Genomic DNA, 13,276 nt, shown 5'->3' with positions numbered 1-13,276 from the left:
AAACATGCCAACTCGAACACCACTCTCGTCTTGAAAATACCAAAGAATCACTGGCCATTGTCATAAGCTTTTATGCAATCAGCGTTAGGTCTGAAGGCAAGGTCGCCGGTTAAAGTGGCATCGGGATTTGTTTATACTACAGTAAGTACCGTACTTGGTGACTCTTTTTGCGGGTTAGACGCCGAGGCTGCATGCCATGGTGTGGTGGATAATACCCTTGTCGGTGATATGTCCAAATGTGCAAAGAAAACAAGTGGTGGGGGTGATTTTGTTTCTTGATCGACCCATGTCAAGGCAGGACCGGAGCGATTGCTACTGTGATACTGTGATACCCTTGCGTCCAAGTTGGATACCCGCATTCCATCGTATTTCGGACCGGGGGTATGTGTGCGGGCGTTTTCGTTCAGCCGTTGGGAGTGACCGAGTCCAATCCGGCAGTCTTATTTCCGGGCCTTGCGGCTTGTTTCACGAATGATAAAAGGAATCAAAGCGGTAATTACATATTGAGCAATGCACCTAGACAGCCTCACAACTAGGAGGATTGCCCTAAGCTTTTGCATCGGGCATCCTGCTTACATGGTACTTTGTACTGAGTAGATTCCGCCTGGTCGACATTGCCATGTTGCGTCATCGTATTGGTTTACCGGTGCGGCAAGGGTTCATTGTGGAAATTCGCCGGGACCCCTTGGAAAAATTGTCCACCTCCAAAGCACCCAGGGGGCCTGCACTGGAGTTTGTGATTTGTTTCTTCCGGGTCTCCACATCAAACTTCGTGGGGACCTGTCATTGTCATTCGAGCCACTTACAGTTGCTGGATACGGTTGCGGCTAGACACCCAGAGTCTTCATTACCGCATGCCTCCAAAACCTGTCGATCGGGTGAACTTGTTGATCGACAAGTCCATGAAGCAGCTGCCGGACCCATACCCGTACTGCAATCGATGCCGAACGAAGGCATCAAGCAAGGACTACTCGAAATTCACAATGACACGTCTTTTTCGGCATCTGACCGGGCGAGAGCAATTAAGACACCCATCGACAAATGGTGAACAAAGACAGAGCAACAGAGCGAGCTAAAGACCAAGACCTTAGAACCGCACGAAGACCCTCGAAGATCCTTTTCTACGTTTGATAGATTATTTACGACAACGGGCCACCTTTTTTTCAAACGAACGGCGACCGAGAGCAGCGAATTGAGCCTGAGATATCATTTCAGTGTATGATTTCGAAAGCAGCAAGAAAGGTTAAAGACACCCATTTGCGGCTTTATGCATTTAGAGTCTAGACAGTCCCTAGGTGGCTGCTTTCAAGAGGGAAATTCAACACAACAGAGGCCTAACCCTGGATTCTTCTGCCTCAACTGCAAAGCAAAAGTCTAGCTGTCGTAAAGGCCGGCCACATCAGGAGACAAAGATCAAAGGAACAGTCAAGCTGTTGTACGATCAAAGGACCAACATCGCGTTTTACTTGTACAAAGTAGGACGCATGCAGCAAGTGTGGCGATGGCAGATGTAGCATTGCAAGCAGACCCTGCTTTCTTCCCGGGACACCCTGGAGGCCTGGAACGAAAAGACGACAGATTTGTGAGCAAGAAATTATGGAGTTCGCTCCGGAAACAGTGGCAACTGCCAGCAGAATAGAGACAGAATCTGGTTCTGGTACTTGTTTCCCTCGAATCTCAGCCCTCTTACTTGATTGTACTACGTACTAACTGCGAGACTCTCAGAGTGGCACAGATACTACTAATACTAGGTCTAGTCTAGACCTAGTGCATACTGAGCTTGTCGCAGAACGCAGATGCAACCTCTTTCGACTCCTCTCCTTAATCTCGCTGTGGCTCAGCAACCATCTTGGCCATTGAAATATTTCAAACAGTCTTGATCCACAGACAAGTTTCGTGCTTTTGAAAGCACTCGGGGAGTATGTTTGTTTATTGATAGGCCTAGCCGGTGTGGAAAACATCCAATAAAGGTACCCACGTTGCCACGGTAGGCATTTTCATCATACGGCCTGAATAAATGCTCTTTTGATTCTCTTGGCTCACTCGTGCTGCTTTTGCTACTCTTCTTGTAATTGTGGTCACTGCAAAGAGCCTGTCAAGCAAAGGAGATATCCCAGGACTACACCTCGTGCACAAGTCCTATCAAACTCCGAAATCGCCTGTCCAATTGATGTCTGATCACAATGCAAGAGCTCAACCATCCAAGATTGCCGGAGCGACCTGTGTTCTTGGCACCGTTCCGCCGAGACCGATTGGAGAAATTAGTGGAGCGAGATTGCGGCCGAGAGGGGGGGCATAGCATGGCGGCACGAGTGCTCCGGGAGGAACCCCGCAAGATCGTCCAGGGGCAATAGTGAGCACCACATACACAGCAATGGTGCAGATAGGGATCTGATCTGGCTTCGGACGAACTCCTCACCAGAAAGAGGTGCGGGGAGTGCAAAACACATGCGGGATGCAGAGAAAACATTAGTCCGGGGTGGCAGTCGGAGGACGACAATGCCAAGCCGTCGACGTTGATCGGGCTCCTGATCCGACATGAAATCCGCATCGGCGACTGCACATCCTATCTAGGGGTACTAGAGCAGATCCACAGCTACAAGGAGGAAGAAAGAGTAAAAAGTCATTTACTTGCCTATATAACAAAACAAATGACCAGCCGGAGCAGCGAACGAACCTGTGCAACAACAGCCCAGAACCACAACCCACCGCCAACCCCTGAACAGCCACCAGCAGCCAACCCAGACACCAAAACAAAAGAAATGGCAGCAGCAGCAGCAGCAGCGCCACCTGCCCACGTGGCCGTGGTCGGCGGCGGCATAATGGGCGCCTCGATCGCGTGGCACCTGTCGCAGCACACCAACGTGACGGTGATCGCGCCCGACGTGGGCGGGGTGGCGACGCGGGCCAGCTTCGCGTGGCTCAACGCGGCGTCGGGCGAGGACCGGGCCTACTACGACTTTCGGCGGCGGTCCGTGGGCCGCTGGCGCGAGCTCGAGGCGCAGATCCCCGGCCTGCCCGTGCACTGGGGCGGCGGCTTCAAGTGGGACCTGCCGCCCGACGAGCTGGCCGACTTTGCCGACAAGTTTGCCGGCTGGGGCTACGACATCATCCGCGTCGACCGCTCCGGCATCGAGCGCATGGAGCCGCGCGTCGACCCCGCCGTCGTCCCCGACTGGGCCCTCTACTCGCCCGAGGAGGGCGCCCTCGAGGCCGACGCCGCCGCCCGCCTCATGGTCCAGCACGCCGTCGCGCGGGGCAGCGCCGAGGTGGTCGAGGGCACGGTGGCGGGGTTCGCCAGGACGGGAGGCGGCGGCGGCGTCTCGGGCGTCGTGCTCGAGGGCGGCGGCACCATCGAGGCGGACCACGTCGTCGTCGCGGCGGGGCTGGGCAGCGTGGCGCTCCTGGCGGCGGAGGGCGTCGACGTGCCCGTGGCGGGGCGGGCGGGCCTGCTGGTCAACACGAAGCCGCTGGCGGACAGGATCGCCAGCTCGGTCGTGTACACATCGCTGCTGCACCTGCGGCAGACGCTGGACGGGGTGGTGCGGGTCGGGCTCAACGAGGAGCGCATCACCGAGGACCCGGACGGCGACGCCGAGGTGGTGCTCGCGGCGCTGCGCGAGGCCGTGGCCCAGGGCGGCGAGCTCGAGCTCGACTACTACACCGTCGGAGAGCGGCCGGTGCCCGAGGACGGCCGACCCATCATCGGCGCGACGGGGGTGGAGGGCGTCAGCCTGGCGGTCATGCACTCTGGCGTCACCAACGCTGCGCTCGTCGGGGAGCTGCTGAGCAGGGAGATTTTGACGGGGGAGAGGGACCCGATGCTGGACGACTACCTGCTGGAGAGGTTTAGGAAGCGAGTAAAGCTGGCAAAGTAAATCTGATTCTCAGGGGTTGGGAGGATGTGGGGACATTGATGGTGGGGATTGTGGAAGCAGATAGGGGTCACCCCTGAAATTGTCTTGTCAATCTGTATGTCGAACTATTCTAGAATAACGACGCTGTCCCAATACGATAAAACTCCCAGTACAAATTCGTCACGCCAAGCCCCATGACCACCACGGGATTCGTCCTCCCACTCAAACAGTCTGGACTCGACAAAGCCTCCCATTGTCCACCACCCAGTCCTCGCTGCCAACACAGGTCGGACAATAAAAGACCCCTTCCGGATCCACGTCCTTCTTGATCCTCCTCAGCCTCTCCCAGTTCTCGCCGTAAAAGTCCTCCTTCCAGAACTCGTTCCCCCAGTCCGCCTCGTTCATGTACGTGCCCGTGCCGGGCGAGCGCTCCCGCATCGCCGTGGTCATGTCGCCGCGCACGCTGCTCCAGGGCTCGAGGTTGTCGGCCACGTTGAACCCCACCATGTCGCGCACGTACACGTCGAGCAGCACGGACCGGTACCAGCCCGGCTGCGCGGAGCCCGAGGTGTTGCGGACGGCCGCGTCGGCGTGCTCGAGCCCGTGGTGCACCAGCCAGTGCGACACGGACTGGCCCGGCTTGCCCGCCATCACCCCGAGCACCCTGCGCAGCCCTTCCTTGTCCGTGTCCAGCGCCTTGCTGCTGACGAGCCGCGAGCCCATGGCCGACACGCTGCCCACCAGCTCGACGCTTTCCTTGTTGGCCGCGAAGAAGGTCGTGTAGTTGGGGAAGGTCGTCCACGACAGCGACACTCGGGGGTTCTCGTCTGGGTTTTTGAGCTTGGCCAGCGTCTCGTTCAGCGGCGCAAACTGCTGCTGCGCCTCCTCGACGCTTCCAAAGTAGTTGAAGGTCTGCCGGTAGACGTTCGTGGCCGCCTTTGGCCCGATGCCCACGGCGAGGTAGGCAGCCCACGAGCCGTAGCCGGAAAAGCCCCGCTTCGACATCTCGGGCAAGCTGCTGTAGACCTCGGTCATGGCGTCGACGAACTTGGCCGTCTTGTTGTCTCCGTTCGAGCCGAGCGTCACCTGCGCCACGCTGACGGGCTTGTCGTCCGGGAAAGTCTTGACCAGCATCTCCGTCACCACGCCGTACGTCCCCGGGCCTCCGCCGCGGACCGCGTACAGCAGATCGCTGTTTTGGCACGGGCTTGCCGTCACCACCTGCCCCGACGCCAGCACGACGCGCGCCGAAAGGACTTGGTCGCTGCCGAGGCCGAGGCGGCGGGTTAGGGGGCTGTGGCCGCCGCCCTGTGTGAAGCCGCCGGTGCTTGAGGCCGCCTTTTTTGGGTGTTGTTACCAGGTTAGCGTATGATTCTTGGTAAAAGGTCAAGAAAAAGCCATGGATGGCAATCGCCAGTGACTTTCTCAAACAAAATAAAAGAAAACAAATCCACCTACCGGGTCGTTGCCCCCGACTACAATGACGCCCTTCTCCTTGGCCATGGGGTACAAATCAGCCCAAGGATACGACCCCGAGATCCTCAGGGTGCTGCCGTTCCACGCCATCTCGGCACACGAGGCCAGCTCCGGGTTGGCATCGTAAAACTCGACGCCATTCCGGAGATGGCGAAGCCAGATCAGCACGCTCCCGGCGCCGGTGGACCGCTGCAGGAGGTCGTAGCCCGTGGACTTGATGACGGCCCTGAGGTTGTTCTTCTTGACAAACTCGATGGCCGCCTGCACGTCCTCGGCCTTGGTGGCGTTGACCGTGTACACGGGCGAGTTGCCCAGCGCGCAGCTGCTGTCCTGGACGGCGCCAAAGGGCAGCGGCGGGCACGACGTGTTGAGCGGGTAGTCGTAGCCGAGGGGCTGGTCCGCCAGGAAGGCTGCGCTGTTGAAGCCCTGCGTCACCGCGCCGCACGTCTTTTCGTCTTGGGCTTTGCCCAGGTAGCAAGGCAGCGCCAGCGGCGTGTTTTGGATGAGCTTGCCGCCCACCGTCTCGTTGAACTTGGACCACACCTCGGGCGCCGGCCAGCAGCTCTGATCTGGGCTCTGAGGATGGACTCTGCTGTTAGTCATGTTGCACTCGGTGGTCTTGTGGCGGGGCCTGGATACTTACGCATCTGCAAACTTGCTCTGTTGGGGCCGCCGTGCCCAGCCTAAAGCAAAGCACCGCATGGGCGAGAACAAAGTAAAAGGCCTGCTGCATCTTGGAAGTTACCTCGTGCTTGTCAGACACGTGTAGTCTCTGTTATTTTGTCGCCTGTAAACACGCCTGTAAACACTACAGCAGAGCCAAGGCGTGCGTGACTGCGCACGTAGCGCATGTTTATATCCATGTTCAAATGCGGACTTTTTGGCCTCCCCACCGGTAAAAAAAGAGAAAAAAAAAAGAAAAAAAAAAGTCCAAAAAGCCTAATCGTTTAAACTCGACCCTCAACGGGACTAAAGCCTTAGCGTCGGCTTAAACGCGCGGAAAACCCGTCGAGTTGAGGTTATTCGGAAAGGAGCGAGGCTTAGTATTTACAGTCATCCAGGAGGCTCTTTTGCGATTTGCTCCGGCCCTCTTGCCTTTGTCAATGGCCCAACTCTATCCACGCCGACTCGACCACCACTGACTAACGGCGGTTCGTCGGCACTTGTTCATACCTTGCCCCGATAGCACCCAGGAAGAAAACTCTGAATACGGTTTCTTCGTCAAGCTCCACGACATATCTCGCCCCCCGTGGCATCTTGGAGATGATTCTTTTGTTTTCGTCCCGAGAGATGGGATTACTTTACTTGCCTGGCTTTGAGATTCCATCTCCGAGTTCTCATGAAACGTTGGGCAAGAGATGTTTCGTCTGATTTTCCATTGGGCCGCTGGAGTGATAGTACAGACCAAAAGAGAACCAAAATAGACGGAAACAGTTTGTTGCCAGTCAAGGAACAGGGAGGTGACAAGGTGTCGGCAGCGCTGTGCTGCTCTGGGCTTTCCAAGGACTACGATCGAGACTAAACCTAATCTATATTCGCAGATATCGTCGACTCGTGTCCGACCATAACTTAGCAGCGTATATGAACCTTGATCCAGAGGATGATGGTGTCGACGCGTCAGGTGTCACTCTCTGTCGGCATCAAGGTTGGAGCTCCTGTTGTCGTGGCAATAATAATTATACTCTTGGTGAGTGACATGGCGAGAGTTTGGGTACCTAACTTATGCAACATACCCAGGCCCGTTCCTGGCCAGGTTGGCTAGCTGGTACTCGGTGTGGGCAAGGTTGTGGCGAGCTGACACAGTCAGCGTGGTCAGCACGAGCAGGTAAAAAGAGGACGCAAAGGCCGACAAAGCCGGGGTAGGCAGCCTATAATAATTACTGGTCCTTGTACGACACGGCATCATGGCTAATTGGAGTCCGGTCTAGCTGCAGAACCGTGAATGCATTTTAAATCTGGCGGGAAGGACAATGCCCACTCCCACATCCGGTCCTTCTTCTTCTTGTTAATTCTTCCAATCGTGCTGTAGACTGCATAAATTATTCTCGTTTATATCGTCTTCGCTCTTCCGGCCCACGTCTTCGACTTCTTATCAATGTCCATGTTGCTGGAGGGGAGCATTTTACTCCATATCCATAGTGCCCATACGCACCGGCTACTTCCGTGCTCCCACGGGTAGATGGCGCCAGCTGCTGGGTGGACCGCACTGAGGATTCATCAGCATCAGACAGCCGTGATATTAGAGAAAGGCGAGGCGCTCAGATGCATTTATTGAAGACATGGTCTATCGGGCTCGCTGCTGGGCTGTACTGCGGAGTAGACCTAGGATAGATGTTTTGATGGGATTTTCTTGCGGGAGATAAAGAAGGAAAGAAGATTGTACAAGTAGATAAACCAGCTGGAACTGCGAGCGCCACGCTAAATTATACCCCGTTGTATATATATTTCCAACGTGTATCACTGCTCAATCACGTCCAGCTCATTGATGATCATCACTCTTCAGTGGCGACTTGACAGCCACCCCATCACTTATCCCACCCACCTACTGCATGCTAAGAAACAAAAATGCAGCCTTGTATCAAGACATATCTCCTCAATGCTACAAATCGCGGTTTTAAACGCCGACCCTAAATGGGTGTATGTGCTTGTACTAGAAGCTTACCACGTATGTTTCCAAACCTTGACGTTTTCAGACCAAACGGTAAGACGTTTGTGGCATAAATGTGAAATGCCCTCAAGCTTGCCTTGCTTGCCAAGGAGATGTGCAAAGATTAGTTCGCTACCTTTTCTTGTTTGTTTAGAGACAGAGTTGGCGACAACACAACATGTGAGAAATTGAGTTGTGAATGTCAGCATTAAGGAATATGACGTTTACGCTCCGACGAAATTTGTCTACACACGTACGCCTTTCGATGCGAGCCCAGACTGTATCGTGCGCGCATTAGCCTGCAAGCACAAACCTGCTCAGATCTCCGACTATTAATATAGTTGCATTTCGTTGTTGGTCCAAACCTCCAGACTGCCATCTTTTTTTGAGAATCAACACCAGGAAAATGATTTAAATGTTGACAGTGAGGCAACGAACCCTACAGATATCATGAGGTACTACCTCGTAAACATATCTCGAAGATGTGATCGGGTGGAACGAAAAAAGTACACAAAAATAGACATGCCTGATAGCGACCTTGGCGATGATCCGAGCCTTACCTGCTGTTAAGCTATGAATGGCATCCTGACAGTTGGTGTGGAAGCCGAAACGCCTTGGGACTTGCGGCAACAACTACGCCCACTTGTCCAGGTCACATGACGTATCCAACGTCCCGTAGTATCCTGGTAACTTCGGCACAGCTTTAGGACCTGACCCGCACTTGCCAGGGTATTTTTGTCTTTTTTTTCCCTGGAAAGTGATTTAATTTTTCCCCGTCGCGCGCGCGTCATCACGATCCAATCCAGCAGGCGCACTTCCCTCCCATCTCTACCGTGAACATCGTCCTGTTCCTCCCGGTGAGAAGTATCGCAGAAATTCTTGCTTTCAATTGCCTTTCTCACAACCTGCATCAGCATAAACAATCTCCATTGACATCACCAGTACATCCATCACAGCGACTTCAGGTCAGGTTGACCATGTCTTACAGACAGTCGCGCAACGGCGGCGACCGTCGCAGGAATGATTCCTACGACTCACGATCGAGCACATATCGCCCGCCGTCTCAGTATGATCGCGACTACCGTGCATCCGATTCCTACCACCCGCCACCACCTGGCTACGATAGCTTCAAGCCCCCGCAGGGTAACTTTAACTTCCGGTTCGACAAGCCCGCGGGCATCTCCGACACGCCGCGCTTTGAAGATGTCGGTCGGGCTGGTGGTGGCAGGTCAGGCGGGAGGGACCACCGACGCGATCGTAGGGACAACCGCGGATACCGTCCGTCTCGGGGAGGCCGTCCTCAGCCCTGGCGCAAACTTGCCGCCGATCGTCCAATCCTCAGTGCGACGCACGACGATAACAAGGAGCTCTCATTCGCAAAGTCTGCTAGCGGCGTGACTTACCGAGCCCTAGACGAGCTTTCAGACAGTGAAGAGGCCGAGATGGACATTTCGGACAGCGAAGACGGTGGCGTGCCCAGCAAAAAGAAGCGTCGACTCAATGGAGGCGAAGAAACAGCGGCGAACAGTGCCCCCAAGTGGTCAAATCCGGATCCCTACACCGCAGCGCCGCCGCCAGACAGTCAACAGACCAAGAGAAAGGATGTCGTGCAGCTGATTCGCAAGGCCAGAGTACAGCCTGCCGTCATCAACAAGACAGAGGCGCCAGCCGAGGCGGCCGATTTCATTTCGTGCGATTTTGACGATAGTGACGATGACGAGGGTGAAGACGAAGAATCACAACCAGAGACATCTCCGCGAGGAAGGAGGCACGCGCAAAACGATTCCGACCAAGAAGACACGCTAGTCGCGTCTAAAAATGCAGATGCTCAAAGTTATGCGCAAACGCCTTCCGAAAGCGATCTAAGGCGTCAGGGTTACACCAACCCCGCCCACCTCGCACCATCAAACGACTTGGGAAGTAGGAAGCGCACCTTTGACGACGAGATCAAAGTGCCCGAACACGCAAAGTTGAAAAAGCACACAACCAAGATGGGAGCTGGTGGCATCGTCAAGGAGTGGCAGCCATCCAAAGGCATGAACACATGCCCGTGGGTCACTACAGATCATTCCGACTGTCGAGATGGTGGAGTTTGGTAAGTTGATCAATTGACTTTCCGATACGTGCTCACTTTTTTTGCTCACTTTTTACCTTGCCCAGGCTTCACAAGGAGATTGTCGACTTTTACAACTATGCCAAGCCTCGTGATTTTGAAGAGAAGCTCCGACAAGGACTTATCGACGAGCTGGCCAAACTGATCAGAAACTCACAATTCCGTGACGCGACCGTCTATCCATTTGGTTCCTTCAAGTCCAACCTTTATCTGCCCACGGGTGATATGGATCTTGTATTTTGTTCTGATTCATACATGAGTGGTCGCGCGGCACGGTATTCTAGCAAAAACCACGTCTTCAAGTTTGGCGCTTTTATTGAGCGTAAGCAGCTTGCCGTTGACAACCACGTCGAGAAAATCTCAAAGGCGCGCGTTCCTCTGGTCAAGTACGTCGACAGTCGGACGGGCCTCAAGGTCGACGTTTCGTTTGAGAATATCACAGGTATTCGCGCAATCGAGACTTTCCTGGCTTGGCGTGAACAGTTTCCCGACATGCCAGTCCTTGTCACATGCATCAAACACTTTTTGGCCATGCGCGGCCTCAACGAGCCAGCGAACGGCGGCATCGGCGGTACTACTGTTATCTGCCTGGTCGTGAGCATGCTGCAGCTGAGTCCCGACGTTCAGAGCCGTTCCATGACTCCCGAAAGTCATCTGGGCCAACTGCTGTTGCGGTTCTTTGACCTGTACGGAAACAGGTTCAGCTACGACCGCGTGGCAATCAGCATGAACCCGCCACGCTACATTCCCAAGGTATGTCATTGATGTTCGCGCGTACACAATGCGCAAAGGATCCGAACGTATTGAAATCTAACCGAGAATTGTTTCATTTGATGCCAGAGCCAAGTCACAAATATCGTCTACAGGAATACGGACCGTCTGTCAATCATCGACCCCAACAATCCAGAGAATGATATCTCGGGTGGCTCCGGCAATATCCGTACCATCAAGGCCGCCTTTTCTCAGGCTCATGATCTTTTGCGTGAGCGCGTCGCCACCTTGACCCGCTCGCCTAACAAGCAGGCCTTTTCGAGCCTCCTTGAGCCCATCTTTGGAGGCAATTACACATCGTTCGAAGACCAGCGCGATCATCTGTACAAGCTCTGGCAAAGGTCAACCCGTCGCTGAAGCTGCTGGTCGAAATCACTTGAAGCATCCTCACCGGGTTTGAGATGATGAGCTTGATCTTGTTTTCACTGTATCATTGATTGGCCATGGCTTTCATGAATGCCACGACTGGATCGGGGGAGGTTTGGCGTTCTGTGGTAAATGTGCTTTGGGTGCATTGCTTGGTGTTGAGGCCATACAGAAGGACTGTGTCCAGGCCGTGGTGTTAATTTGAGGCAAGTCTCACCAAAGCTGGTGATCGGCTTCCTATGGGAACTTGACCCGCATACAGCACTTTGTTCCGCCGATTAATGTGCTCATGCATCCGTGCATGAGCAACTTGTTCTGCAATCTGCGTCTGCTCTTTACTGACAATCTTGATACTCACCCACAGTTACTCGGTTCGGCTCGCATGAGATGCGATGTATTTTAGGGTTCACGATAGACGTGTTACAAGCAAACTCTGCTCGAGTTTGAGGTCTGCGTCATGCCAATCTTGGCATGGCTATCGACCAGCGGTCTCTTTGGCCGCAACTTGCACCGAACCAACTTATCATATTTCTCGTCATCTCGTATGACTCTGTTTCCATTATGCAGGGTCTCGTGCTGCTAACATTGTTCAGGCGATTGTCCCCGGAAAACACTGACTTTCTCAATATAGGCACCAACCAACATGTCGAGATGAACCGCAAGCCAACTCTTTCATACTCCTCATTCAACTTTTCGTTTCACAGTCTGGATTTCTCCAGTCAACTTGAGTTTCTGTGAACACTCATCGCCACTAGACCTGTAGCAGCCTCAAAGTTGTTTGGTCGCCTTTTTCCCATTGCGTGCGACGCTATACGTGCTGCCGCAAAGGGGAATGACCTGCTGCTTGTGCTTTTTGGTCAAACGGAGGCTCAAATCAGTCTCGATTGTTTACCAATTGTCCTCTCAAAAATGCTGTCTATCCTCAGTTATTCTGTTCATTTGCTTCTCTGTACCTGGTATTGCACCGGCTCACGACATCCCTGCCAACTATCAACTCCATTGACCTCAACAACTCATCACCTAGCGCCACCCTCAGCCGCGTCCACCTCCCCCAAATTCTTTTGAACGAGATCCTCAAAGTCCTCATTGGCACCCCCGGCAAAGTTTTGAACAAAGTGTCCGGTCTGCGAGTGGATGCTAAAGGACGACTCGGGGTCGGCCGGGTCGTCGACGGGCGTGGTGGAGAGGGCGTAGGCCAGGTACTGGTCCTCGCTCGGGTCCAGGTAGGTGACGCCAATGTCATCGTCTCCCCACTGCGTGCATCCCGTGCACCTCGCCGTCACCTGCCAGTGCGTCTCGTTGACAAAGGTGCCGGTGGGCAGGACTTGGTGGGTGGCGTCTGGGTAGGTGACTGGAGGGAAGTAGCCGCTACGGAGGAAGCATGGAATTAGAAGGGAGGGGTCTTTGCAACTGTTCTCTTTCTCTTTTTTTTTCTTCTTCTTGGTAAAACCGGTGGATGGAACGAAAGCGACTTACAAAGCCATGCGCGCGCTCAAAGTCACGTCGTCGCCATTAGGATACGCCAAGGAGATGGGGTTGTACGTCATGGATCCGCCCCAGGCTATGCCGTACCAGCCAATGTCCTTGCTTGCCGTCATCTGGATCACGGCGTCGTAGGGCTCTCCGGACGTGACGTTGCCCGGGATGGCTATGCCAAAGGACACACCTCTGCCGCTGTCATGGCGAGAAAAGGTGAAGCCCGTCAGGGCGTCTTGATACTCGACCGATTCCTGGCCAAGAGCTGCGCGCGTGAGGAGTTTGCGAGGTTAGTGTTTCTTGAAACATGGCAGTATAATTTGTTTGGTTCGCGAGACCACAAACCTTGGTTCAGGAGAGTCGCGACCCCTACAGCGTACAAGAAGCTTCGCATTGTTGATTAAGCTGGTTTTGGATGGGCTGGACGAATATTTTCATTCTGCATCACAGCGAATATTTCTCTTGGGTAGAAAGCGGCACATTCACCATTTATTCAACAGTAAACATCCACCGCAATGACAGACGCCGCCACGTTTCCCCATTTGGGCGCCAACAAAGCCATGAAGGACG

General features: G+C 54.3%; 5 protein-coding genes across 5 annotated transcripts; 3 read left to right on the top strand and 2 right to left on the bottom strand.

Annotated features, from left to right (window-relative positions):
- The first annotated feature begins 750 nt into the window (after window positions 1–750).
- MGG_17542 (uncharacterized protein) lies at window positions 751–4,019 on the top strand. Its single transcript, XM_003719022.1, has 2 exons — window positions 751–1,657; window positions 1,726–4,019. The coding sequence occupies exon 2, from the start codon at window positions 2,652–2,654 to the stop codon at window positions 3,876–3,878; it is 1,227 nt and encodes a 408-aa protein (XP_003719070.1). The 5' UTR covers window positions 751–1,657; window positions 1,726–2,651; the 3' UTR covers window positions 3,879–4,019.
- A 60-nt stretch (window positions 4,020–4,079) lies between these two features.
- Window positions 4,080–6,066, bottom strand: MGG_00072 (isoamyl alcohol oxidase; the record flags this gene model as incomplete). Its single annotated transcript, XM_003719021.1, has 3 exons — window positions 4,080–5,195; window positions 5,316–5,909; window positions 5,977–6,066. 3 exons carry the CDS (start codon window positions 6,064–6,066, stop codon window positions 4,080–4,082), a joined length of 1,800 nt encoding a protein of 599 aa, XP_003719069.1.
- Window positions 6,067–6,936: 870 nt separating this feature from the next.
- MGG_17541 (uncharacterized protein) lies at window positions 6,937–7,664 on the top strand (the record flags this gene model as incomplete). The annotated part of the gene is made up of 2 exons (XM_003719020.1): window positions 6,937–7,020; window positions 7,473–7,664. The coding sequence occupies 2 exons, from the start codon at window positions 6,937–6,939 to the stop codon at window positions 7,662–7,664; spliced, it is 276 nt and encodes a 91-aa protein (XP_003719068.1).
- Window positions 7,665–8,737: 1,073 nt separating this feature from the next.
- On the top strand, window positions 8,738–11,767 carry MGG_00073 (DNA polymerase sigma). Its single transcript, XM_003719019.1, has 4 exons — window positions 8,738–10,075; window positions 10,141–10,846; window positions 10,934–11,436; window positions 11,595–11,767. The coding sequence occupies exons 1-3, from the start codon at window positions 8,958–8,960 to the stop codon at window positions 11,219–11,221; spliced, it is 2,112 nt and encodes a 703-aa protein (XP_003719067.1). The 5' UTR covers window positions 8,738–8,957; the 3' UTR covers window positions 11,222–11,436; window positions 11,595–11,767.
- A 342-nt stretch (window positions 11,768–12,109) lies between these two features.
- Window positions 12,110–13,243, bottom strand: MGG_00074 (uncharacterized protein). Its single transcript, XM_003719018.1, has 3 exons — window positions 13,052–13,243; window positions 12,707–12,971; window positions 12,110–12,598 (listed from the first exon to the last, which is right to left on the bottom strand). Exons 1-3 carry the CDS (start codon window positions 13,098–13,100, stop codon window positions 12,247–12,249), a joined length of 666 nt encoding a protein of 221 aa, XP_003719066.1. The 5' UTR covers window positions 13,101–13,243; the 3' UTR covers window positions 12,110–12,246.
- Between the last annotated feature and the right edge of the window lie 33 nt (window positions 13,244–13,276).

This window comes from Pyricularia oryzae, chromosome 5, assembly GCF_000002495.2.
Source record: "Pyricularia oryzae 70-15 chromosome 5, whole genome shotgun sequence".
NCBI lineage: Eukaryota > Fungi > Ascomycota > Sordariomycetes > Magnaporthales > Pyriculariaceae > Pyricularia > Pyricularia oryzae.
This window is presented reverse-complemented; position numbering and strand designations above follow the sequence as displayed.

Coding starts and splice junctions, on each gene's coding strand:
- MGG_17542 (XM_003719022.1), top strand. CDS start 2,652: ATGACCAGCCGGAGCAGCGAACGAACCTGTGCAACAACAGCCCAGAAC.
- MGG_00073 (XM_003719019.1), top strand. CDS start 8,958: ATGTCTTACAGACAGTCGCGCAACGGCGGCGACCGTCGCAGGAATGAT. Junction 10,076..10,140: donor TGTCGAGATGGTGGAGTTTG/GTAAGTTGATCA, acceptor TACCTTGCCCAG/GCTTCACAAGGAGATTGTCG. Junction 10,847..10,933: donor CGCCACGCTACATTCCCAAG/GTATGTCATTGA, acceptor ATTTGATGCCAG/AGCCAAGTCACAAATATCGT.
- MGG_00074 (XM_003719018.1), bottom strand. CDS start 13,100: ATGCGAAGCTTCTTGTACGCTGTAGGGGTCGCGACTCTCCTGAACCAA. Junction 12,972..13,051: donor CGCGACTCTCCTGAACCAAG/GTTTGTGGTCTC, acceptor TCACGCGCGCAG/CTCTTGGCCAGGAATCGGTC. Junction 12,599..12,706: donor TTGAGCGCGCGCATGGCTTT/GTAAGTCGCTTT, acceptor CTTCCTCCGTAG/CGGCTACTTCCCTCCAGTCA.